At 45.2% G+C, this 25,758-nt stretch overlaps 1 protein-coding gene across 1 annotated transcript in view; it reads left to right on the top strand.

Annotated features, from left to right (window-relative positions):
• Positions 1-25,758, top strand: part of Adcy1 (adenylate cyclase 1) — a 127,613-nt gene that overhangs the window by 49,630 nt on the left and 52,225 nt on the right. The window contains exons 5-6 of the mRNA XM_008842188.3: positions 16,829-16,956; positions 25,192-25,350. Coding sequence (XP_008840410.1) covers positions 16,829-16,956; positions 25,192-25,350 — 287 coding nt within the window. The remainder of the gene's footprint in view (positions 1-16,828; positions 16,957-25,191; positions 25,351-25,758) is intronic.

Genomic DNA, 25,758 nt, shown 5'->3' with positions numbered 1-25,758 from the left:
GAATGGGGTTTGTGTTCCAAACCTGAGGTCCCTATTTTGCAAATGCTCAGCCCTGGCAGAAGAGAAGACAGCTCTTGGAAGGCTCCTGTTATTCTAGTCCATTCTTCTGTCCAGGGGTTCTTTGTTGTTTCTGAGCAAGTGATTGGGAGGCCATTGTATTGTCACTGGGGATGTGGAGGGTGAGTTCCAGGGCCTGACCCAGAACCACTCATTAGAATCTCAGTACCCAGAAATCTTCATTTTACTAACTGGGTTGTGAAGGCATGTGTCTATGTACAGAGTACTGGCCCAGGAGGAGGTGGGACCTCTGTGGCCCCTATCTTGACCCCTGGAATCTTCCTCCCAGCCAGTGGAGACTCTCACCTTCACTGTCCTGAGACTCAGGCTCCATGTACCCCTCCTGGGCCCTGTGCTGGCTGTAGTCTCCACAGACCCTACGGAGGTCCTCATGAGGAAGTCCTGCCAGGCTCTACTGGGGTGGAGGGTGGGCAGCCTTGGAGAGGGACAGGAAGGTCCAAAGAGAGCCTACTAGGGAGGCAGGGCACCTTGTCGGCTGAGTCTTGGGGTCTTTGGGGAAGGTATTTATTGAGCAAAGTGTCTTTCATGAAAGACTGTGTAAGCAAAAGAAAGGTTTAGACAATGCCCATTTTGGCAGCCAGGTGTGCTTCATTCTTCCAATGAACAGGCACTGAGCATGGCTCCTAAGCACCTGCCCTTGGCTGCTGTCCACAATAGGGGCCCAGATTGTAGGGACATATTCACTTCTGATTGCTGCCCACACTTCCCAGATTCCTGTAGCAGCTTCCTCCTGGAGCGATCCTTCTCAAGAGCAAACCTAGCTCTTTGCTGCTTCAAAGCTTCTTTTGACTTCCTGCTGTCTGGTATCATAAAGGGCCCTTGAAAGAAAATATTCTTTGTCATTGCTTGGAAGCATCCCATTGTCTGGCTGAATCAAAGCCTGCTGCCCGTTCACAGCCTGATGGGTATTCCGGTTATTTCTGGGTCTAGGTTATTCCAAATAAAGCTGCTGAAACATTGATGTTTAAGTCTTTGCGCGGATGAGTGCTTTCAGTTTTTGTGGGTAAATACTACAGCGAGTCAACACAAAATACGCTGAATATTTTTTAACTTCTCAAGAAATGAATCCGGTGCTTTCTAGAGTGCCTATGCCATCTTACATCCCCACCAAGGGTGTATGGGTTCCAGTTTCTACACATCCTTGTCAACTGTGGAGGCCAGGTTTTGAAATGGGCATGTGGTATACTCCATTGGATCTTATTCTCTAGTGACTAACCATGTTGAGCATCTTTTCATTGCTATTGGCCTTCCTTCGGTCTTCTTTGCTGAAGCATCTGTTCAGATTTTTTGACCACCCTCTTTTTTAAATTGGGCTCGTTATTTTCTTATTGTGGAATTTTGAGAACCCGTGCCCCCTACCCCCATTAGTGCTTCCCTGTGTAGTCCAAAGCTGGCCTCAAACTCAGATCGCCCTGCCTCAGCCTCCTGAGTGCTGAGAGCACAGATATGTGCCATCATACCCCACCTAAGAATTTGTTATGTGGTCTACATGCAAGCCCTTCATCAGATGTATGCCTCGCAAGCAGTTTTCTCCCAGACTTTGTTCATTCTCTTAACGGTGTTATTTGGAGAGCAGGCGTTTTTAAATTCTGTTTGTCAGCTGTTCTCTTTTATGGATTGCCATTTTTGGGTTGTATCGGAAATGTTTTTGTCTGCACTGGCTGCTCAAGGCCATGGTGGCAGTGACTGAGGACTGGGAGGCTTGAGCAACAGGAATTTGTTCTCATGCTTTTGGAGCCTGCAGTCTGAAAGTCAGTACTGCTTGGCCAAAATCAAGCGTTGGCAGAGCTGTGCTCCCTGCAGGGGCTGCAAAGAGAGACCTTATCCTTACCTTTTACCCCTTTGGTTGACCACTGACATTCCTTGACTCCTGTCAGATCACCCCAGATTCCCTCTGCCGTCGTGTTGCCTCTTCCTCTTAACCACCCTCATCCGCTCTCTCCTCTTCTCTCCATGTCCCTTCCCCCAGTCCCACAGGGTTTCCCAATTTCAGATCTTTAACTAAATTATATCTGCAGAGATTCCTCTTTTTACTGGCTATTTAAGATAATAATTCACACCTCCAGGGAGTTGACCATGATATCTTATGAGGGATCATTTTCTTTAGTTTACCTCACACCGTGAACTCATTTCTCTGGATTTTAGTCTTCTTGCTGAAAGAAATGACACTAGCTGTGATTATTTCAAGAGATTAGTGTAGCAAAAAGTCAAATAATGAAAATAAAATAATACAAAGTCTAAAACATTTAGCCTAGTGCTGAGCACAGGGCTGACATGTAATGAAAAATAATAGTAATAATAGTAATAATAATAATAATAATAATACTGACCATCCTTACGAGGGGACCATGAACAATGCAGTCGGATGTTAGAACTGCACAAATAGTTGGGAGCTCAATGTGAAAAACATTAGGATATTCTTTCCAAAGATATTAGCTCATTTTCCTTTAAGCCCATCAACGTCTTAATTCATAAGCAGATAATGTTTGCTGCCAGAAAATGTCCATTTGTTAGCTGGGTCTGTTTTAGAGAATTGTCAATTAATGACTGTCTCACTGCCACGATGATTAAATCAGACTCCACATTGGGTCTGCAGTGGTTCGCTCATTCTGCTGCTCACTGGCTGTGACTTGATCAGCCTCAACATAGCAGAGGAACAATAGTTTTCTTTAAACACTTGCTTCATAAGGCACGGAGTATATTACAAGTAAGCAGAGTATATTAATACAGTTATTCTCAATTTTGTGAGGCCTATGTCCATACTTAAAAAGTGATACCATCCATAGAGGTCAAGCAGATTCATAGTGAAATGAACATACACTGTAGTACTCATAAATTTGTGTGTGTGCTTGAGTTTCCCATAGCTTTATAAAGACATTGTTCTCAGGGAAATGTACATAACAGAGATGGACAACTAACCTCAATCACTTGTTTCATTTGCTAGCTGCCTAAGCCAAGCCTGCCTGGCCCTGCATTGTCCAGTAGGGCTGCTAAATAAATACAGTAGCACTGTCTGCTTCACTAAAATACCATAGGTTTCCGTCTAGCATTTGTAATACATTCTGAGCTAACTTTTGTATATGGTGTGAGGTATGGATCAGAACTTTATTTTTTTGCATATAAGATCTCATCAGTTGCTGAGAAGACTGTCCTTTCTCACTAAATTGAGTTTTCAAATTATTAGAAAACTCACTTTTCCACATGTATATGGGAGGAGCTCTTTCTAAATTTTTCTATTCTAGTCTGTTGTTCTATGGGTCTGTCTTGACACTCAACCCTTGGTCCTATAGCTTTCTACCAGCCTGTATCAGATCTATGACTCCTCCCACTATGATTTTTTTTCAAAGTAATTTTGGCTACCTTACACCCTGAACTTTTTCAATATAAGTTTTTAGAATCATTTCTTTGGTTCCTACCACAAAGGCTCTTAAAATTTTGATTGAGATTTTTTGAAACTACATTTTTAATCTGGGGAGAATTTGTTCCCTACAAATATAGAGATTTCTGATTCATGAACATAGTTTATTTCTTCATTTTTACAACTTACTTAATTTCCTTCAGAAATGTGTAGTTTTCAGATGTTTCATTTCTTTAACAATTTTTTGTTTCCTATCTTTTATCAGATATATTCCTAAATGGATCCTACCTTTGATGGTGTAATTCCTGTTGATTTTTGAAATTTTAATTTCTAATTATTTTTTACTAAACTTAAGTTTTAAAATTGATTTCTTGTTCTGGAACTGAATTAACTCATGTCTGGTTGACTTTGTAGATTTCCAATGGATTTTTTACATAAATGATCATGTTCACAAGTAGATACAGTCTAATTTCTTCATTTTCCACCTGGTGGCCTCCTGTTTGCATTTTCTTGCTTTATTTTACTGGCTAGAGACTGGGACACTGTCAGATAGAAGTGGTCATGGCAGGCACACTGGTCTAGTTCTCCATTTCAGGGAATAGCATTTTGCCTTCTATCTTTCATCACCAACTATGATGTTAGCGGTGAAGGTTCTAGGCAATCTCTTTGTCAAATTGAACACGTCTCCCCTTATTCCTAGTTTTCCATGATTTAAAAAAAAATCTGAAAAGCCATTTGTGTTTTGTCAATTTTTTAAAAAAAAATTATGCACCTGTAGAGATGGCCGTGTTCTCCTGTTTTTATCTGCGAACATGAGGAATGACATTGCTTGATGTTAGCATGTTAAAAATACCCTTGCATTCCTGGACTGCACTCTCCTGAGACCTAGTGTATTATCTTACGTATTACTGGTTTTGGTTTGCCGAGTTTTGTCTAGAACGTTTCCTGTCTGTTATTTAAGAGACTCATCTGTGTCTTTCCTCATTCTACTTTTCTGTGATATCAGGGTAATACTGAGTGCAGAACTGAATGTACAAATCCTTCCTCTTGTTTATGTCTCTGGAAATTTATGTCGAATTGGTGTTTTTTCTTTTTTATCTGTGGTAGAAGGTACAGATGAACCTGTCTGGGCCCGGTGTTTTCTTTATGGGAAAGGTACTTGTCGCAGTCAGAAGGGACAGCTATCTGTTTCTGAAATGACTTTAATGGTTTTGTGTTTCTTTCAAGGAATTTGTCACCTTACTCCAAGTTGTGAAAGTCACTGAATAAAGTTTCAGGTATTCTTCCTGATGAAGAAGCTGCGGCTTCTGGGCTTCTGCAGCAGTGTCAGCACGGTCTTCCTCACTTTGGTAGCTCCTGTTCTCTCCCCGCCCCGCCCCCTAATTATTCTGTTTAGAGCTTTATCAGTTTTTTTGAGTTTCTTAAACAATACTTTTGGTTTTATTGATTTCTTTATTTCCTTAATTTTCTTCCTCACATAACTGTTGTGTTTCCTCTACATATTTTGGGTTGGATTTGATATTCAAGGAAGCTGAGAGCCACTGATTTTAGAATTTGGGGTATTTGAATATAGTCTTTCATGCGATAAACTTCCCTTGAAGTGCTATTTTAGCATCATTCCAAAAATTCTGATATGCTGTGTATTTATCTTTTATTCAGTTCAAAATATTTTTCATTTCCTTTTTGATTCTTCCTGGAGTCTATTTTATTTTGTTTCATCTTTAATTTTATGTGTACGAGTGTTTTGCCTGTATGTGTATAAGTTTATCAGGTTCATACACTGCCTGCAGAGGCCAGAAGAGGGTGTTCAGTCCCCTGGAACTGGAGTTATGGGCAGTTATTAGCCACTATGTGAGTGCTGGGAATTGAACTTGGGTCGTCTGCAAGAGTAGCGAGTGCTCTTGACCACTGAGCCATCTCTCCAGCGGCTAGTCTTTCTATTTTTATTTTTATTTTTTGTAGTGCCAGGTAGGAATTGAGCCCAAGGCTGCACACGTGGTGGGAAGTTCTCTAACACTGACTAAACCTACAGCCCAGTCTTCCTTATTTTGAGTTCCGCTTTAATACACTTGTGGTCAGAGAACACATTTTTTTTTTATGATTGAATTCTCTTTAATGTTTGGTCCAGAATATGGCCTTTTTTTGGCAAATGGCCTGTGCACAGTTCAGCATAATGTGTGCTCTGCTCTTGTACAATCTTCTTGTCAGCAGGTTGTTCTACAAGAACATGAGGCCAGAAGGCTGATGGAATGGTTCATGTTTTATCTTCTCCATCAGCACTGCCCTCTTGGCTATGAGTTCTCTCTGTTGTGAGCAGCATGTCGAAACCTCCGGAGTAACTGCAGGGTTCACCTTCCTTCACGTTTCCTTCATTTCTGCTTAACATTTGTGATTAGATTTTTTGATTCAATAATAGAATTATTTCCAGTTGCTTAGTTCACTCCTTTATTATTAAGAACCGACCTCCTTTACCCTGGAAATAACCTTTGTCCTGGATTCTCATTTGCCCATTAATATCACCATCCTAACGTTCTTTTGACAAGTGTCAGAAAGTATGCCTTCTCCCACACATCCAGTTTTAGCCTATATGTCTGAGGTTTGTTTCTCGTTTGTTTCCGCTTTTCTTTTTGGATCCAGCGTGACAGTCTTACTTTAGCTGGATGTGAGGCTGCGCTATGGCTGTGTCTGAGCTTGAAGCTGCCTCCTTGCTGCTTGTTTTTTGCTTTGTACCCTTCATACTTTGTTCCCTTTTTTTCTTTCCTGCCTGCTTGTAGATTTATTGAATATGTTTATGATTCTGTTTCGCCGCCTTTGTTTTACCTGTTTTTATCACTGCTTTAGAGGTTAAGTAGAGTTGTTACTTCGTAATAGCCTGTACCCCTCTCTCCCCGGCCCCCACTGGATTTCACGCATTCTGTCGTACATATTAAGGCCTATCGAGGCAAGTTTGTGTATCCAGATGTCCCTTGGTATGAGTTCATCCACTGGAGTCTGTTCAGCCTATCTAGCGTCCCTACCTTAAAGAAGATCGACTCTCCATCACCCAGCAGTGATCAGCTGCCACTAGTTCTTTGGCTAAGGTCGGGGCCTCCTGCCCATTTCCCCAGTTCTATGCAGGGCTTCTGATTGAGTTTTCATGGGTCTTGTTCACACTGTCACCATTGCTGTAAGGTCATATGAGCAAGTCTTTAGAAGCCTGGAAACTCTACTTCCTTGTGGTCATCCACCACCCTTAGCTCTTACAAGCTTTCTGCCCCTCTTTCACAATGGTCCTAGAGTTCTGGGTGAGGTGAGATTTAATATGAGTCCTATCCAGGGACATGTGCTCTGCAGCCTCTTATTCTCTTATTCTGCCCTCTGTTGCATGAGGAAGCTTAGCTGGTGAGAGTTAAGAGACGAATTAGTATTCTTTCTACCCCCTGTTCCACTATGTTCTACTAGCCTTAGTTGTACAGGTTCCACTGTAGATGTGCACTTAGGGCTGGGCATCTCACAGACACTTATTTTCTATGTGTGACCAGTTATAGAATTCTATAATAGATTCCATCTGTTACAAAAAGAAGCTACTTTGATGAGTGGCGACAGGCATACTTGTCTGTAAATAAGGATCCATATTTAGAATATGGTAAGAAATTACATTTGTCCAAGGATGTGACAGATGCAGGATTCTTTTTTATATGTTTCATTTTGAACACTATTTTCTTCTGCAGTGTGTAACCTGCTATTCCTATTCAATATAGTTTATTAATCATAATTTCCCTCCTACAGGTTCAGTTGTGATCATTTCCCCTGTGGTTGAAGCAGCTGCTGGGAAGCTCAAATCGAAATGACCCCTCTTCTTCAGCAGCAGTTCCTTTTCCCCTTTTGCTCCCCTTGGGTGCTGTGATTTAGGCGCCTGTTTTTCTCTGCTCTGTTTGAGACCTTTGGAGAAGCCCATGACCCTCTCACATGAGGCTGTCTTGGCCCTGAGTCCCTAGCACTGAGATGCAGGGTGGCTGCTTCGAGGTGCAGGCTTGGAAAATCACCCACACCTGCAGCCCAAATGCCTTCTCTGTCTGAAGGTCTGCGGGGAGCTAAGCAAATACAGGGTGTGTTTGTCTTTATGCCGGTGGTAGCTGATGATTTATTTGCCCCCTTAGCCGCAGCTGACAGTCACAGATGAGAGCAGCATTTTTCCCTTTCCCTCAGTTACCGAATACCTGTTAGGTTTGCATTGGTTTTTGTGTTATCTTTGAGAAACTCGTCCTACCCTTTGACACGATGGAGAAACAAATGTCCTGGGTGCCTGTTCTTACCCCACACTCACCATGCAGAGACCAGGACTCTCCTTGGATGTCAGTTTTCTTTTGACTTTTGTTGTTCTTATTGCTGTCTCCCTGTAGCCCTAGCTAGCCTGGAGCTCACTGTGTAGACCAGGCTGGCCTTGATCTCACAGAGATCTGCCTACTTCTGTCCCCTGAGTGCTGGGATTAACGAGGTGGCCGCCATGCCCAGCACAACATCAGCTTTCTTTCTTTCTTTTATTGAATATTTGTGTATTTCATACCTAACATCCCAGTCAATCTTAATTATCTTTATACCCCCTTCCCCACTGGCTCCCTCCCATAGCCACCCCACTAGAATTCATACATTCTGTCATTTGTCTTAAGGTCTATTTTGTCAAGTTAGTGTCCCCAGACATCTCTCAGCGCAAGTTCATCTGCTGAGGTCTAGTCAGCCTGTCTAGAGTCTCTCGCTTTCGTGGTTTTAATTTGCACTTCCCTAATTACTAACGATGTTGAACACTTTTAAAGATGTTTCTTAGCTATCTTTATTTTTCTTTCTTCTTTTGAGAAGTCTCTGTTTAGACCCTTATCCCATCTTTTAATTGGGTCGCTTGCTTTCTTGATTCTTTGTTTTTTGAGTTCTTTATATATTCTGGATGTTAAACCTCTGTCAGATGTGTCACTGCTGAAGATTTTCTCTCACTCTGTGGGTTTTCTCTTCACTTCCTTGGTTGTTTCTTTTGACGTACAGAAGCCTTTTAATTTAATGAGGTCCCACTTGTTGATTCTTGACCTTAATTCCTGAACAATTGATGTCCGATTTAGAAAATCCTTTCCTACACCTATATTTTGTAGGTTATTGCCAATGTTTTCTTCTAACAGTTTCAGAGTTTCAGTCTTCACATTGAGGTCTTTGATCCATTTGGAGCTGACTTTTGTGCAGGGTGAAAGATATGGATCTAGTTTCGGATTTCTACAGGTGGAGATCCAGTTTGCCAGCACCATTTGCTGAAGATGCGGTCTTTCCTCCAGTGAGTGTTCTTGGCCCCTTTGTCAAATACCAGGTGGCTGAAATTGCACGTACTCATGTTTGGAGCTTCAATGATGTTCCATTGATCTACGGGTCTCTTTTTGTGCCCAGGCCTGAGAAGTGATGTGGTATGGGCAGGGCGGGCTGATGGCCTCTTGAAATCAGTGTTGTCCCCAAACATGGGCACACTTGGAGACTTTCTGAGCCACAAGGTTTACACTAAAGTATTTGTACAATAATGAATGTCCTTATTGTTTGAATATGAGACAGTCTTCAAAAAGACTCATGCAGTGAAGGCTTGGCTCCTAGCTGGTGGTGCTATTTGGGGGGTTTCTAGAAACTTCAAGAAGTAGGGCTTATATGGAAGAAGTAGGCCACTGGGGCCTGCCCTTGGGGACTGTATCTTGTCCTGGATCCCTGTTTGTCTCTTTTCCTGCTTCCTGACGCCGTAGGTTACCAACATTGTCCCACCCTTCCCTCCCCACCATGATGCCCTACCTCACCAGAAGCAACAGTTGGTCGGTCAACCATGGACTGAAACCTCTGACTCAGTGAGTCAAAATAAATATTTCCTCCCTCTAAGTCATTCTTTGAGGAATTTTGTTCCAGAGGTGAAAGTTTTAGTGGATACCAGACTTTGAGTTAGGCTTACTTGCATTCATCTTTGCTTTAGAGGAAAATACGATGCTTGTATGGAGTTGAGTGATCTTATAGGCTGGAGGCAAACACTCAGCTGTAGGATGCAGCGTGATCACCTTGTTTAATGTTTAGTTGATACATGATGGTGTTACTATGGTCTGTATTATTGAAGTTACTGTTTTCCATTTATTTTGTGTTAACTGTGGATATTTCCTAAAGGACTCTTGGAAGCTGGACCGGTAGCCAGAACCATCTCTGTCAGGCTCTGGGCACATCAGGAGTCTGCTTACTTGCAACCTGCTGGCTTTTGCCTTCATGGAACCTTTTGGTGGCCTTGATTCAGAGACAGGACTCACGGGGCAGCCCTAGGGAGTCAGCCACATCACCCTCCCTTGCCATTCCTCAGTTTCCATGTCTGTGAAATGTGAAATGGACAACAGGAGGAGCTTCATATTCCTTCTTGCTCCAGTAGGAGCCACTCGGAACTTGAGTGCACATTGTGGGGCTGAAGGAAAAGTGTTGTTGGTTGTATTTACTCCTGTGGTGTTAGAGCAAACTTGCATGGCACATGTGCTAGAGCACAGACTGTGCTGGGGTAGAGACAGAGTAAAGAGGACCAAGTCCTGGTACTTACCACTCAGGGAGGGACTTTGAATCTTTTACAAGTAACTGTGCAAAACAAGTAATTTGCTGAGTAAGATGCTTGGCAGAGTATGATCAGTGTGTATCAGTATGATCCTGAGTGCCGCCTAGAGAGTATGGCGCATTTCCTGGCTGAATTATGGTTTGAGATCAGAGCTGACTGGGAAATGGGTGGCAAGTGTGGAATGAGAAGCAGACAGCCAACAGGGAGGACTCGCGTGCCAAGCACAGGTGGAGAGCTGTTCACTCCTTAGTTCATCAGTGAGGGCTCAAAGGTTTATGTGTTTAAAGGTATGTGTTCATTCAGAAAATGGCAACTGAGCCACCACTGATGCTTTCACATTTTTCTGGATGACAGAGATGCAGCAAACAGTTGTGATTCCGACCCTGACCTCGGGATCCTGACATTTGAAATCTCATTATAGAAACATTCAAATGTGCACTGGGCTAGAGAAGATAATCTATTGAGTCTCATGCATTTGTAAAGTAGCTTCAGCAATCATTAATTGTGGCCATCTTGTTTATACTCTGCCCTCTGCCTCCTCCCAGATCTCAGACATTACCTGACTTCATGGTCAGTGCACGGCTTTGCCATTTGAGGGTATTCAACCAGAAACCACCATGATTTCTATTATGAAGCCCAAGCAAATTGATGACAACCATGTTGTTTTCAACACCCAGTCTGGGCTTGGCTATTTCACAGCTGGTTTGTTTGAATCAGGGTGCAAATGAAATACACATAGATCTTGATTGTCCCATAGGATTTTAATTTATGAGTGCAGACATACAGAAACCAGTGCCATGGAAGGAAGTTTATTACCCACAGTCTCCAAAATGAGAGGTAGCATACTATTCTCTTGGTGCCGTGTGGGAAGCATAGAGTTCATCCAGCAAGCAGGATGGAGGGGCAGTCTGCCCCCGATCCTTTATTATGTTTTCTGGTGGAGAAGGGGTGAGTTAGGTTAATTAAGCAGCTTATCAGGTTTAGGATTGGCTAGTTTGAATAATGCCAATGGGTTCTGGACTGTGGATGTGGTTTCTAGTTTCTGTGACCAGGCTCCTGTGGTACGGGCAGGGAAAATGGCAACTGTGGGATTGGTGGGTGAGAGATCCCTTAGAGAAGTAGTTTGGGATGTGGAGTGGGATTAGTTGGTCTACATAGGAAAAGTTCTCAGGAGCTGTTTTCTGACTCTGGGGTCAGCTACTCTGGGACGGGTGATCTCTCTTAAGTACGTTAGGCCTCCAGATTGTCAGAGCATTCTAAAATACAGGAAATAGAAGCATGGTGTGCTGTTTTGGATGAGAAATATCCTCCATAGGTTCACATACTTCAACATTGGTCCTGGTTGGTGACACTTGGGGAAGCTATGGAAACTTTAGGAGGTGGAGCCTTGCTGGAGGAAGTACTTCACTGGGGCAGACGTTGCGAGCTTACAGCCTCAGTTCACTCACTCCCTCTGCTTCATGTTTGTGGCTGAAATGTGATCTCTCAGCTTCCTGCTCGGGTCTCCCCTTGCCATGCCTCACCCACCATTATGGACTCTCCCCCTGGTACCATAAGCCAAAATAAACTTGTTTCTATACATTGCTTTTGGTTATAGTGTTCTGTGAGGGCAATGAAATGCAACTAACGCACATGGGTAAAGAAGTGTAAATTTCCCTCTTTTCTCTCTGAAGTTTCAATGACTTTAGCCTATGAAATAAAGTGACAGTAGGGAGGTTAGCAGGGGATAAGGACGCGTACTTACCAACATGCAGAAACATGGTGACCACACTAAAATATGAGATTCAGAAGAATAGGCCAGATGCTTTCATTGCATTTTAAGCTAGAGAAAGAAACAGGGTCTTGAGGTTACTGGGACTGTGGAACAAGAAAATGACCTAAACAAAGGTTTTCTTAGCCAGCAGAAGGCCACCTGTGGTCATCTATGTGGCAAGGTATCAGACACCCAGTCCCTTCTTGCTATGAAAAGACTTTCCCATATGGAAAGGCCTCAGAGACAGTATCTTTATATAGCCATCTGGGCAGGTGCTGATGTCCCCCTTCAGAGGCAGAGCACTTCAGTGCCATCTTCTCCTGCAGTCTCTTTAAATAGCCTTGGAACAAATATATTTTTGGGTGGTCCACATTGATCTCTCTCATATGATTAATACAACCTACTGCACTTGGTAGTTACGTTAGTGCATTAAAATTTTTTATTTTGTTTTACTTTATGGCAATTTCCCTCCTTTTTTTGATTCTAAGTCCTCTGTGGTTTTGTGTCAAATGCTCCCTCAGTCCCTTGTCACTTTGTCACTTTCTATAAACTGGTAGATCTTACAGGGACTCCACTCAGTAGGTTCCTGGATTGATTTGCTTTTTACCAACACCCTTCTAAGCATGACCACAACTCGGTTCGCTTCTTTATTCCAGCAGGGGGTGCCAGCTGCATTTACATTTTGTCTCCCTGCAGGTTGAGATTGATGGTGGAGTCAGGTGTTACTAGCCTGATCTTGCCCACACTTGGCCCCCATCCACTTTGAACCTAATGATCCTGTAGCAGCTTGTAAGCATCACCAAGATTTCATATTTTGGTTGCGTTTGTGAGATAGCTTTTATTTCCATTATTTTTGCATTTATTAGCTTAGTTTTTAAATTGAAGAGCTTTCACTCCTTTCTTTTTTGCAGGTCAGAGAGGCATACAGGTATCATAAATGCTCCCCTCTGGGCCTTTTGCAATGACTCCATGCCCAGAATATCCATATTTACAGAGATGATTCTAAAGTCTAAATCACTAAAATCAACTAAAAACATGTTTTTTGATCCCTTAAGATAATTGACAAAACCCAGGACCTTTGATGCTAAGAATAAAACAAAGCGATGCACACAGCATCCATGAGTATTTGTTGGAAACCGTGTCTGCCAGTATAGTGGGAGCCTGGTGGGAAAGGGCAGGGAAGAGCAAGGAAGGGCCCAGGCTCTGTGTGATGCTGGATGAACAGAGATCATGTACTGACCTGTGTATATGTAAATCAGGTTCCAGGCGACAGGTCTAAGATAACTGTTCTGGCCAGTTTCTCCTGAGTACATATGATCCTCATCTGTCCAGAAGGCCTTGAGGTGTGGACTTGTACATGTGGTACTCAGTACTTGAGGACTTTGCCCTCAGTCCCTGTGCAAAGGGGTCTGGCCATGTACCTCTTGTTGGCACCATGAGGTGATGGTCACATCCAGCATTCCTGTGGCATCTCTGTTCTTCTCAGCATGCTATTCATGCCATTTCCATATGACTCCTTGTAGCGACTGTCACCAAAGATGTCACCCCTGCCAGTCCTCTCGGAGATGTTTCATTTCTGTGGAGGCATCCTGTGCTGAGGGACGCCCAGGAGTGGACAGCGGTCATGGCTAATGGCTCTCCTTTCTCAGACTGTCAGTGGTGACTGCAGACATCTCTCAAGGCCTTGCAACACAGGACCTGGGGCAGCTTTGGGCAGCAGTGGGAGATAGCTCTCTGTTGAGCTTTGGGACTGTCTGTCCATGGACAGGTCTGGGGACCCCTCACCACTCAGGTGTGTGATGCTGACTTCCTGTTTAGCCTGACACTTGTTAACTTACAGTGTTTGAGAAAATTGCAGGAACCTAACTGGGTGGTAAGAAATTCAAGGATAAAATTTACAAACTGTGGGTGTGTTTTCAAAGTGGAGTTCAAGGAGCTTTAGAACTCTCTGAAGGCATCTTAGGGTCTGTGAAGTCCTTTCTCCTTTGGCAGTGTACCAGTGTGAGGCAGGGTCATCTCCTTCATGGACATTCATGGCAACAGTGCAGTGTGAAGTGAACATGGATCAAAACATGTGGCTGTCTTCTCTGAAAGTAGGCATCAGAGAGACACGCAGAAGTGGTCAGCAGAGTCATGATTCCCACTTGTGTTTTGTAGGGGAGCTCTCATAGTTTTCATGTTATTTTATATTTAAATGCATTCATTTAAAAAGGTCTCAGTGTGGGTTCTTATGGGTAAATGTCCACAACCGCCACCCACAAAGGTTCTTTGTGACAGCTTCAATTATTTCCAGATGTAAAGGGGCCAGGAAATAGATCCATTTTAGATGTGTGGCGTTTTATGAATTTTTCAAATACTAATTTTTTATTCTTTGAAAGTTTACTACATTTTTACAATCATACAAATGTATGTATTGATCATATCCATCCACCACTACCTCCCCCCAACTACTTCAGTGCCCCTTCAACCCATCTCCCTCCCAATTTCATATTCTCATTTTCAGTTGTAGTTTAAAAGCCCCTGAGTCCAATTAGTGCTGCACATATGTGTTGGGCCACCCACTGGGGCATGAGTAACCTACTAGCAACCAGGTCCCCAAAGGAGAGTGACTCTCCCTCCTTCAATAGCCATCAACTGCCAGTAGCTCCTCTGATAGGGGTGGGGTAGGGTGGCACATGGGGGGCCCCTCCCTCATCCATGCTGGACTTTTGATTGGCCTGATCTTGTGTGGGTCTTATGCATAGCTGCTGTGAACTGATGGGTGAACAGCCACACCATGTCCAGAAGTCAGCATTTCATAGCTCTCTCTCACATCTGGCTGATCTTATATTCTTTCTACTCCTTTTTCTGTTAAGTTCCCAGAGCCTTGGAGGTGGGGTTGATGCAGATGGCCTATCCACAGCTAAGCACTCATTTGTAATCCACACTTTGACTAGTTAGTGGTCTATGCATTAATTACTACCCACTTAAAACCTACTGTAAAAAGAAACTTCTCTGACCAGAGCTGAGAGCAGCACAAAATTATGGGTATAAACATAAATATTTAGCATGCAGTTTGACAACATGACCATTTAGCAAAACAACAGCGTTCCCCTTACCCCCATGCCCTGGGGCCTATGATCCCCCTAGTCATGGGCTTTTGACTAGGTTTTCAATATCAGGCATGAAATTTCTCCTGTGGAGCAGGCCTCAAACCTAACCATAGAGTGGTTGGTTATCTACATAATCAGCGTGCCACTATTGCATCACTGGGCACACTTGCCAGCAGGTCAGTATTTTAGCATGCAGCATCCAGCCCATGAATGCCTTCCCTCCCCCAGCAACCTACCTTCTGGCACTATGTAAGCTAACTGGCAGGGGGAGAGTTTCCTGGTCAGTTCAAGGTTGATTTCTCCATGTCTTGTATCCAAAGTAAGTGGTGTCTTCAGCAGTAGGGTCTTACGGTCTAATATTTTTGTTGTTGTTGCTGTTTTTGAGACAGTGTCTCACTATGTAGTCCCGGCTGATTCAAAGCTCATTATGTAGACCAGGCTGGCCTCAATCTCACAGAGAACCTCCTGCTTCTGCCTCCTGAGTTCTGGGATTAAGGTATATACCATCATCCTTGGCTATTAAGGTCTAATTATTGTGGGTAACCAAGAGCAATGGCAATAGCCTGTATTATTTTGGATTCCTCTGGGACCCTCATAGTGAGGTATCCTGTGTATGACACTGAGATTTTCATTTTATAACATGTCTTCTGGGAGCAGTATTTTCTACCTATTCAGGGTACTTCTGTTCAAATGATTTTTAAAATAATGTATTATACTTTTAGGTTTTAGTTTACACACTATTGGATTTCCATAAAGCTCTTCATCTATCTTTAATTTTGTCTAACCCACCCCCCTACCCTCTCCTCTCTCCAGTCTCCCTATCCCCACTTAAATATTTAACCTTGGGTATTTTCTACCTCTGTTCTATTATCCCCTCTACTTGAATTACATTTGATTTATTTGTTTTGTATGTGTATGAGGGAGTGCCATGAGGTACACATGCAGACAGAGGACAACTTGCAGGAGTTGGTTCTCTCCTTCCACCACATGGGTCCCAGGGATCGAATTCAGGCCATCAGACTTGGTGGCAAGTGTTTTTATTTGCGAAGCTATCTCTGACCTTACAACTGGAGTTTTAGTGTTTTCCTTGAAATAAAAACAACAGTCACAATGATAGTGCTAGCCGACATGGACCTGCTAGCATGTGCCAGGTGGATAGTGAGCCACTGACTCTTGATTCTTACTGGAATTCACCCAGCTTTCCTGGGAGGTCTCCTGCATTCCCAAAGGGCTGCACATCTCCCCTGCATGGGTGGTCAAGGGGACACTATGTGAATGATTCCCCTAAGAGGTGCTTGAGCTCCTTCAACCTGAAAATCTAAACAGTGAAATGCTTCAAAAGCTGAGGCTTTGAGCATCATATGGAGTTTAGGAAGTTGAAACATCTGGATTTCAGAGTTTTGGAGACGGTCTGTACAGCCAGCAAAGTCTATGCAAGTATTTTTAAAACAAAGAATTTAAAGCGCTTCTGGCATCAGGTGGTTCAAAAAGGGACACTCAACTTGTATTCTTCTTTATTTCTTAGTATAAAGAAATGAATAGACATTGGGTGACAGTCAATTTCTTCTGGAAGTGTGTGCTCCAGGGTGGGGAAATATAGAGCTGTAAAAGATACCTGGATCAATATGGTCTGAACATCCTCAGAGATTGCATGCCTTCCAGAAGGGCTGGGCCATGGTTAAGGGGTGGCACTGTGTGAATTCAGTGAATGGGGACAGATTTCCAACAGAGGTGGTCTTACACCTGGACCTTGAAGGTCCAGGTAGGGTTGGCCAAATGGAAAGGGTGGAAGAGATGGATGTCCCACATAGAAAGAAACTATGGGTAACGGTATTGGGGGCAGTGATGGGAGCATCCTTTTGAGCTTGGTCATGGCCACTGGAGGTGACTCTGTTGCCCTGAGGTCATTCAGGACCATGGTAGGTGACTGAGCTGGTCCATGATCTTATACTTTGCTTCCCCCAAAGGAGAACCACTGTCGCCGCATCAAGATCCTTGGAGACTGCTACTACTGCGTATCTGGCCTCACCCAGCCCAAGGCCGACCATGCTCACTGCTGCGTGGAGATGGGCCTTGACATGATTGATACCATCACGTAAGTGCCTCATTGTTACAAGGTCTGTCTAGGGCTATAGAGGCTGAGGCAGTGGCAGGAGGGTGCTGGGTCAGAGTGATGCACCCAAGTTGGGAAGTGATGCTTCGGTGACCCCTTCCTTACAGTTGGTGATGTATTTCCTTGCCCACAGATATCCTGTATATTATCAGGTATGTCTGAGATCTGCAAAAAGAACCTTTACAGCTGAGCTGGATGAGGCATTGAGAAGGACTGAGGGCCCAAGTTCCTTTTAGATGCTAGTGAATATGTTCTTCCCAGTCAGTGACTGGCTTTGGTGTTCTGTGAGAAGAGAGGGTAGAGGCCTGGGCAGGTGAGACCTTGTGGAGTGATAGGACACCTGTGAGACCTGAACTACCTTTCCTTGGTCAGCCTTGGCCATCCTTATCAGAGATGGGATGGAGTCCAAGGGACTCTTGTTAGAGAAGGCGTGGAGCTGGCATCTGATTGATGGATGAAGGTCAATTCAGATTCAGACATCTCAAAGCATGGAGAGTCAGGTAGTTTTCGTGAGATGAGTTCACAGGGATTGGTGTGAAATTTCATCCTCCAAGTGGAGGGTAATGACATGTCACGTGGGGAAGATGTGAAGCGGCTGCTGGGTGAAAGAATGCGCACACAGAACATCCCCACAGCCAAGGTTGTGGAGCCAGTGTAAGGAAGGAGCCCCAGGACAGTAAGCAAGGCTGGCCCTGCAGGAATTGGCTTCCAGTGGTTGCTCCTGCCAAGAGCCCATGGCAGCTGGTCTGGACTCTGCTCTAGGACTGAGAATGGAAAAGTACCCCTGGTGCCCCTGAGAACCGCCAAATGCAAGAGCCACTGCACTGGAGAAAAGCAGAAGGCTGGAGAAAGTGTTCTGCTGAAAATGGATAAGGGAAGGAGACGGGGAGGAATGGAGGAGGAGGAGGAGGAGGAGGAGGAAGGGGAAGGGAAGGGGGAGGGGAGGGATTCCTGGCTCAAAGAAGACTCAGAAAGCAATGCCTCTCTACTGTTCTCTGGAAAAATGTATGTCACATGACACATCAAATCACTATTGCATATCATATAACACATGACAGCATACATCATATCTTACACCATGTTACCTATGTATGTCCTGTCACATCCTCACAGCCCTCATCTATGTCTTGTATGGCATCATATACCATCCAATTATTATATCTTACACTATGTCACATTTTATGCCAGACATCATTTTGTAGTTTACTATGCCATATATGACGTCAGGTATCATATATATCACATGCTAGCATATTCTGTGACATCATGGTGTTATTGAATCCACTTATAAGCAAGGGTCCAGTGGCAAGTTGTTGGGGCAAGGAAAAGATGTCTTCTGTAAAACCAGAAAAACCAAGAAGAGGGTAGCCTAGCATCCTGAAAGACCATCTTCAAACATTTTTTTAGCACTTTCTATCTTCAGGCAAGGGTTTAGATTAAGAAACAACTAATGAATTAAAGTATGTTATATATCTATGTATGAAAATGTAATGAAACACATTATAATACATTTATATGCAGGAATAATGAAAGGAAGAACGAAGAAACAATTGATGAGAACTGGTGGCTGGTGATCTGTGGATTTGATATATACTCACAGAAGTAAATCTACCTGGTGCTGCTAGTTTGAGCCTGTGTGGTTAATGAGGCTGTGTGCTCAGTGGGGATATCCCTGTAAATCTAGAAGATTGGTTCAGTGCATCAGGAAGCCTGTGCTACCCTTTGAAGCACAGCATGACTGTAGTACAGCATTACCTCATACCATGTATCATGTGTAGACAGGTCATATAGCTTACCAGGTCTTGTTTTGTGTGATCTCCTTGTGGAAAAATGAGTCTATGTTTAGACAGAAGCTAGTTTGTTCATTTGTCATGCTACAAAGATCCAGGTAAAATTAGGTGGGTGCTCCAGCTGACCTGGGCCTTGTGCTCTGTAGGAGGGAGACCTGCCCCCTGTGTTCTTTGTCAGCTTCTGTCTCTACTTGGACCCTCTGTGATAAGGAGCTTTATTTCATACACGGGGCTCCAACCTTCTTTTCCTTCCATGTTCTGATTTGTGGGATTGGCATGTGTGTGGATTCTAAGCTATTTCTACTGAGTGCTTTTTCTGGTTGCTACCCAGGAAGCATCACCTCTCCTGTTGGGATTTGTATCCAGCTCTGAGCTGCTACCCTGCCACCGCTACTGTGCCTATCTTGTTCTGCTTCCTGGTCCCCTCACTTTCCTCCTCTATTTTAGCTGAAGTTCTCTAACTCTACATCTCTGGCCCTGCCATGTGAGATAAGTGAGCCCCAAGGCTGGTCAGCATCTCCCTAAGCCTTTTGGACTACTTTCTACTTTTTCTTAAAGTCCTACAGCCTCAGTATCCACAAACTTAGAATCCTTGTGTGACCTGAATTCCTGGCTCTTGACTGGAAGGACCAAGTGGCTAAGCTCATCAAAGAGTTCCTGACAGGCCCGTTTTCCTTTTAGGACTGCACAGAGTCCGGGATGGCCAGTGTGTGGTGAGCATGGCTTCCCTGAATCTCCCAGGAAGGCCCCTCAGGTAGCCTTCCCTGCTGGCCATACCATCCTCATGTATGCCTGTTCACACACAGAAACACACATAATAGAACATCTTTATCAAAAGGTCAGTCATGTGCTTTGACCTTGGAGTGGAGCATCTGGGAACTTTGGAAACACAGGGATTCTTGGAGAAGGACAAGGGAGAATGAGTCAAGTGCTGGTGCTCAAGTGTCTGCAGAGTTCCACACGAGGCCTCGCTGGCTGCGCCCCAGTGTGGGAGCAATGCCTGTGCCCTTAGCTGCATCTTCCTTCTTTTTAGATCCACTTTTGTTCCAGGAATCCCTTCCAGTATCTGGAGGAACTGGATAGGCTTCGGCAAGCTGGATTTTGCTGGTTGTGAACTAACTTCCTCTTTCAAAAGGCAATGGGCAGTGTACTCTAGTGACCAGGAAAAAGCTGAGCCTATGGGCAAGAACTGCCATTTTCAGGACCACAGGTCTTCTGTAGGTTTGAGAATTCTGAGTAGACAGAGGACATCCTGAGGCACAAAGGCCAGCCTAGTTATTGGAAGACTTTGGAACTATCTCCTGCACATTTGGGTGTATGGTGCAGTGATGGAGGGTGGCAGAGAATGCCATCATTCATGTCAGAGCCAGAACAGTCCTCCTGCATGTGTAGAGGCAGACAGAATACAGAGAGACTGCTCCCACTTTCTTCCCAGGCTGAAGGGGTCAAGATCCTTTTCTTGTCAACAACGTTCTGGTTATTTTACTTTCTAGATTGTTCATTCCTCTGGTGAAACTGGACAGAAACATTTATTTTCCTTTTATAACCTTTAAACTCAGGCCACCCATGCCTATTTTCTTGTCATTGATCACTTTCGAATAGGTTGAGGGTTATTTGAGCAAGGCCTGAAATCACAGGCAGCTCTGGAGTGAATCCACATTGAGACCCCTGAAGCCCGCAGAGCTTTTGTGTTTGTCAGTTTCCCATCACTGTGACAAAACACCTGAGAAAATCCACTTAAAGGAAGAAACAATTACTTTTGTTCATGGTTTCAGTCATAGTCAGTTGGCTGCGTTGCATTTGGTTCTGTGGTGAGGTAGAACATCATGGCAGGGAGTACATGATGGAGCAGGTTGCTTACCTCGTGGCAGTTGGGAAGGAAGCAGAGAGGAGGTGCAGGGTCCCAATAACCCCCTTCAAGGGCATGCCTGCAGCACCCCCACTTCTACCAGGCCCTCACCTTCTAAAGGGGGTACCCATCCCAATAGTGTCACAAGCTGGTGACCAAACCCTCAGCACATGGTCTGGAGGACATGTCAGATCCAGCCATAATAGTGGGGCGTCTCTTTGGGGAAGACAAGATGCAGAATGCTTAGTTAGAAGTGGGGGGCTTTGTTATTGTCTTCCTTGGCCACGTGTAACTCAGATAGGCTGACTCTGAGGGAGCTGAGGCATTGGAAACTAGAAAAATGGGCCTGGGTCAGCCCTAGCCCAGTGGGGCCCTAGAGTTGGGAGCTGTAGCTGAACCCGAGGCCTCTGGACCCTGCCCTGGGCTTTCCCAGCCGGCTTCCATTGCCAGACCAGACTTGCTCCTCAGACCCATGGGCCTCATTCAGGCATTCGTTATCTACTTAGAAAAACCTACACATTAATTTTTATTGGTGTGATTTTCGGTAATTACTTTGAGTGGTATACGTTTACTATTTGGGCCAAGTGGCTTTGGTCTGTAGGAGAAACAGTTGAGTTTGGTTCCTGGGCTGGTCTTCTCTCTGAAGAATTGTGCAACCTTGTACACATCTTCTGTCTTGGGGACTCAGTATTTCCCATCTGTAAATTGGGAGGGTCAACTTCATGACCAAGGGTGCACTGGCAGATGAGGGTGTCCAGACCATCTTACTAGCTGCTATGCAAAGTCAGCAGGGTAGGCTTCTCCTGCAGCTTGAGGTTGGTGCCACACTGGCCTTGTTTTGATGGACTTCTCAAGGACTTCAGTGGGTTCTGAAGGGTTCAGGCCTCAGAATAATCACTCCTGGCTCTGAATGGCTCCTGGGGTGGAGCGCACAGGGAGCTTTTCTCTCGCTGATGAAGCAGATGGGGTCCATGCAGTCTGTGTTCCCTTCCTTTCCTGCTTGCACCCCTCCCCTTCCACAGCTGACCCAAACCTCCAGTTTTTCTGAGTTGGCCCAGGACTGTGTCCTGAGGAAACAGAGGAGCTTGTGGATTCCTGGCTTCCAGCCTGAAGTGATGCTTCATTTTCCTCGAATACTTCATCTGTTTGACTGTGAATGGAGAAATGGTGCTTGTGTCTCTGAGTAATTGTGAGGACTGAGAGTCTCTCAGATGAAGTGGCTGCGTAGGAGGCTTTCGGCAGCTTCTGCTGGGGGGAATGAGTCACTAGCTTCCAGACAGAGGGAGCCATCCCAAGAAGAAGGAGTCCCTCTGGTGCAGGATTCCCTCTGCAGCCTCTGATCCTGCCCACGTGTAGGAATGGGGACATGACTGTCCACTTCAGGGGGTTGCCCCTGCTGGCACAAGTGAGATGTGACCAGGGACCTCATCAATATTCCACACACCCTCCAAATGCTACATAGACTTAATCTAGAGTTGGCCTTGCTCTTGAGCTGCATGTCTTTTGTTTGCTGCACTGAATTAACTCAGCAGGAAGTGCAGGTGTTTTCCCTCTAGGACCCTCCTCTGAGCTGGGGAGGACAGCCTGTGCGCCAAGTCACTGGCGGATCCCCATGATCCCTGAGCTGACGTCCTTATGTTTGGGCACTTGCTTTTTAAGCTGGCCGTGTGTGAGCCACGGAGCATGCCTCAGTTCTTAGGGGTTTCTTTGTCTCATTAGTGGATTAGTGGTTATGTTTGAGGAGGCATTTTCTGTGGGCTGGAGGATGCTGCATGTACTCACATCTCCACTCACCATAAAGAATCTTTCTTCATGTTTAGGAGGCCTGGAGATTACGAGCCTGTAGATTCCAGCTAACAATTGCATTTGCTATGGAAGCTGAGGTCCAGGAGGGGAAGTGAGGAGCTGCAGTGGAGGCCTCAAGTTTGAACATAGTGGGTTGAAAGAGTTTGCTCCATTTCTTATACCATGCCGGAGTTGGGGCTGCAGGCTGCTGTAGACAGCTGTGTTGCCACTACTTCTTAGAAATTCTGCCTAGGTGATTGCAAATCACCCTTTCGAGTGCCCATTGTTCCTTTTTTCTTTCTTTCTGTTGTGTACACAGCTGTAACCGCAATGCTTGGAAGAATGGCCGGGTGAGTGAGCTCAATAGGTGTTTGTTAAAACAGATGAACAGAACATAGATCCATCCTTTCATCTTGAGACACAGTGTAGTTGTGACTGGGTTTCAGATCTACCAGGGTTTATTTACACCAAAGATTTTGGAAGGCCCCATGCCTTGGGATGGGCTGCTGCCTCCCTGGGGTCCAGCGCTAAAGGTCAGGGTCAGGGCTGCAGAGAGGGCTCAAGAATCTAGCTTTTTTTTACCCCCTCATAGAAAATACTTGAGATAAAAAGTTACTGAGCCAGGCGTGGTGGTGCACGCCTGTAGTCCCAGCACTTGGGAGGCAGAGGCAGGTGGATTTCTGTGAGTTCAAGGCCAGCCTGGTCTACATAGTTCCAGGACAGCGGGGGGTACAGGGAGACCCTGCTTCAAAAAAAAAAAAAAAAAAAAAAAAAGTTACTCTGAGAGCATGAATAAGAAAGAAATAAAGGGCGAATAAAGCAGAACGGCTGTAGCCATTCTGGTGCCTGAGAACTGAAGTCAGAAGTTTTGTTGGATTTGGGCAAAGCCAGCCTGGATGCCTCAAGAATAAGGGTGCCAGAACAGCTGGATCTGGCATTTCTTCAGGAGTGACTCTCCAGTTTTCTGTAGATTGGATGGTGCCAGCACTGACATATTGGAGGCAGAACTTGCCAGGCAAGACTGACAGAGTGTTGACAAAGGAGCTGGTGCCAGCCATGTGGGACCTTGTGACCTTGGGTGGAGGCTGGCCACAGCCCAGCCCATAGGGACTGTAACGGACTGGTGTGGAAAGCCTAAGGAACTTGGGAAGAGGGGTGAGCACAAGTCCCAGCGTCTCCAAGCTGTCTAGCCTTTCATAGCTGAAGAAACAGAAAAGTTAAACGTGCACCAGAACATTATGGACCGGTGACATCATCTCCATTTCCTCATGTGGATTTTGAAATACAATTTTTCTTTTGGTCTTTTAGAGACAGGGTCTCCCTGTAGCCCCAGCTGGCCTGGAACTCACTATGTAGACCAGGCTGGTCTCGAACTCATAGAGATCCTCCTGCCTCTGCCTCCCAAGTGCTGGGATTACAGGTGTGTGCCACCACACCTGGCTTGGAGCTGCAGTCTTAAGGATTTGACTGTAAGGACACGAGTGCCTCGAGCTCGAGTTTTTGGTCTTTTAGAGACAGGGTCTCCCTGTAGCCCCAGCTGGCCTGGAACTCACTATGTAGACCAGGCTGGTCTCGAACTCATAGAGATCCTCCTGCCTCTGCCTCCCAAGTGCTGGGATTACAGGTGTGTGCCACCACACCTGGCCCTTGAAATACAATTTTTTAAATTTAGATTTGTTCAGTGACTGTTACTGAAAATTGACAAACGACTGGGAACAGAGTTCAAAAAATTTTAAAACTTCATTCAAAATATATAAAACAAAATAGATCTTAAAAATCTAGCAATAGTTTAACTTCTATACATTCTTCTGAGGTTACTGAAACTGAACTTTCATTAGGACTTTAGAGGCCCTGACTTGAAGTGCATCTGACTCTAGCATCTTGCGGGCCAGAGCACAGAGGCTGGCAGCCAGCTGTTCTGTTGAGAAGACAACTCGGGAGAGCCCCTGGTGAGGTCTGACGAAGGCCAGAGGGTGTGTGGATGTGCCAGACAGGTGTTCCAGGTGGGGCCAATCAGGGAGAAGGTGAGGCAGACATAGGGTGGAGTTGGCCCACACATCCCACATGATTGCTAACAAATATGACCTTCAGACTCCTCTTGGTGTGACTGCAGGGCAGAGCATGGAGCAGGCTGAGGGTACAGTGAGGCCTGCACCCATTTGTCACATCATCACACACCTAACAGTGACAAGGGGTGGACTGCTCTTTCCAGAGTCCTTATTGGAGCATTCCTTAGTGTTTTCTATAAATGGAATAGAAAGAGTTGACAGCAAGTGGTCCATTCTCTTGCATCGGATATATTGGCATAGAGCTGAAGTCATTCTGGTGATTGTCAGAACTAATGTTGGCAGAGCCAGGCTCACATGCCAAGACAAGAGGCTCACTCACCAGCAGTGTGTGTCCAAAGTTGATCAGGATGGCTGGGTTCCCCTGCACCTGTTCTGCCTTTGTCCAGACATCTCTTCCAACATCCTTTCCCTGGGAGACAAGCTTTTGCGGGATTTGACTTCCTGGGCGCATTTCCCTTTGGGAACTCCCCTGGATGGAGAAGGCAGGAGAAGCCTATGATGGCAGCTCACAGACCCCCTTGTACAGTGAGGTGGCTGACCAGCCCTGCCTGAGGAGAACTTTCAGCTCACAGGTGTCCAGAGGTGTGCTGCTGGCCTCTCATCTGACCCCTACATTCCTGTCTCATCTCAACTCCACAGTCTGCTCTGCTACTCCCTTGGCCACATGGTGCTAGCCCATTAAGGTAGGTGCTAGGCAGCTCCATGCTCTATATTTGTATTACAGATCTGTGGCTGAGGCTACCGAGGTAGACCTGAACATGCGTGTGGGTCTGCACACCGGCAGGGTCCTCTGCGGAGTCCTGGGCCTGCGCAAGTGGCAGTACGATGTGTGGTCCAATGACGTGACTCTGGCCAACGTCATGGAAGCTGCTGGACTGCCAGGGTAAGTCAGAGTCTTGGAGAGTGGCTAAGTATCCTTGCTAGAGTTCTCATTACAGGCCTTGCTCCTGAAGGTACTTGGGAGGCTGCTAATTTGACCCTCAGCATCAGGACCTCAGAGGAGCCTGTACCAGCCCAGGCTACTCTGCCCTCTGTGGAACTCCGCTGAGGCCTAGTCCACATCTGCAAAAGCTAGTGTTGAATCAGACCAGATGTGCATGGGGACTTTGTTCTGGTGCCTGGGCTATGCTCTGCTATGTTTCACTTTATCAAATGTGGACAATTCTGTGACTTTAGAGCCTTGCCTCTTGATCCTGTTTCTTTCTTACTCCTTCCTGTCTGGCCCACCTACCCCCATCACTGTCATCTGGAGAGTTTGTACATGAACTCAAGGCTTTCTCCTACAGAGAAG

This window comes from Nannospalax galili, unplaced genomic scaffold, assembly GCF_000622305.1.
Source record: "Nannospalax galili isolate Female #2095 unplaced genomic scaffold, S.galili_v1.0 scaffold321, whole genome shotgun sequence".
Lineage (NCBI taxonomy): Eukaryota > Metazoa > Chordata > Mammalia > Rodentia > Spalacidae > Nannospalax > Nannospalax galili.
This window is presented reverse-complemented; position numbering and strand designations above follow the sequence as displayed.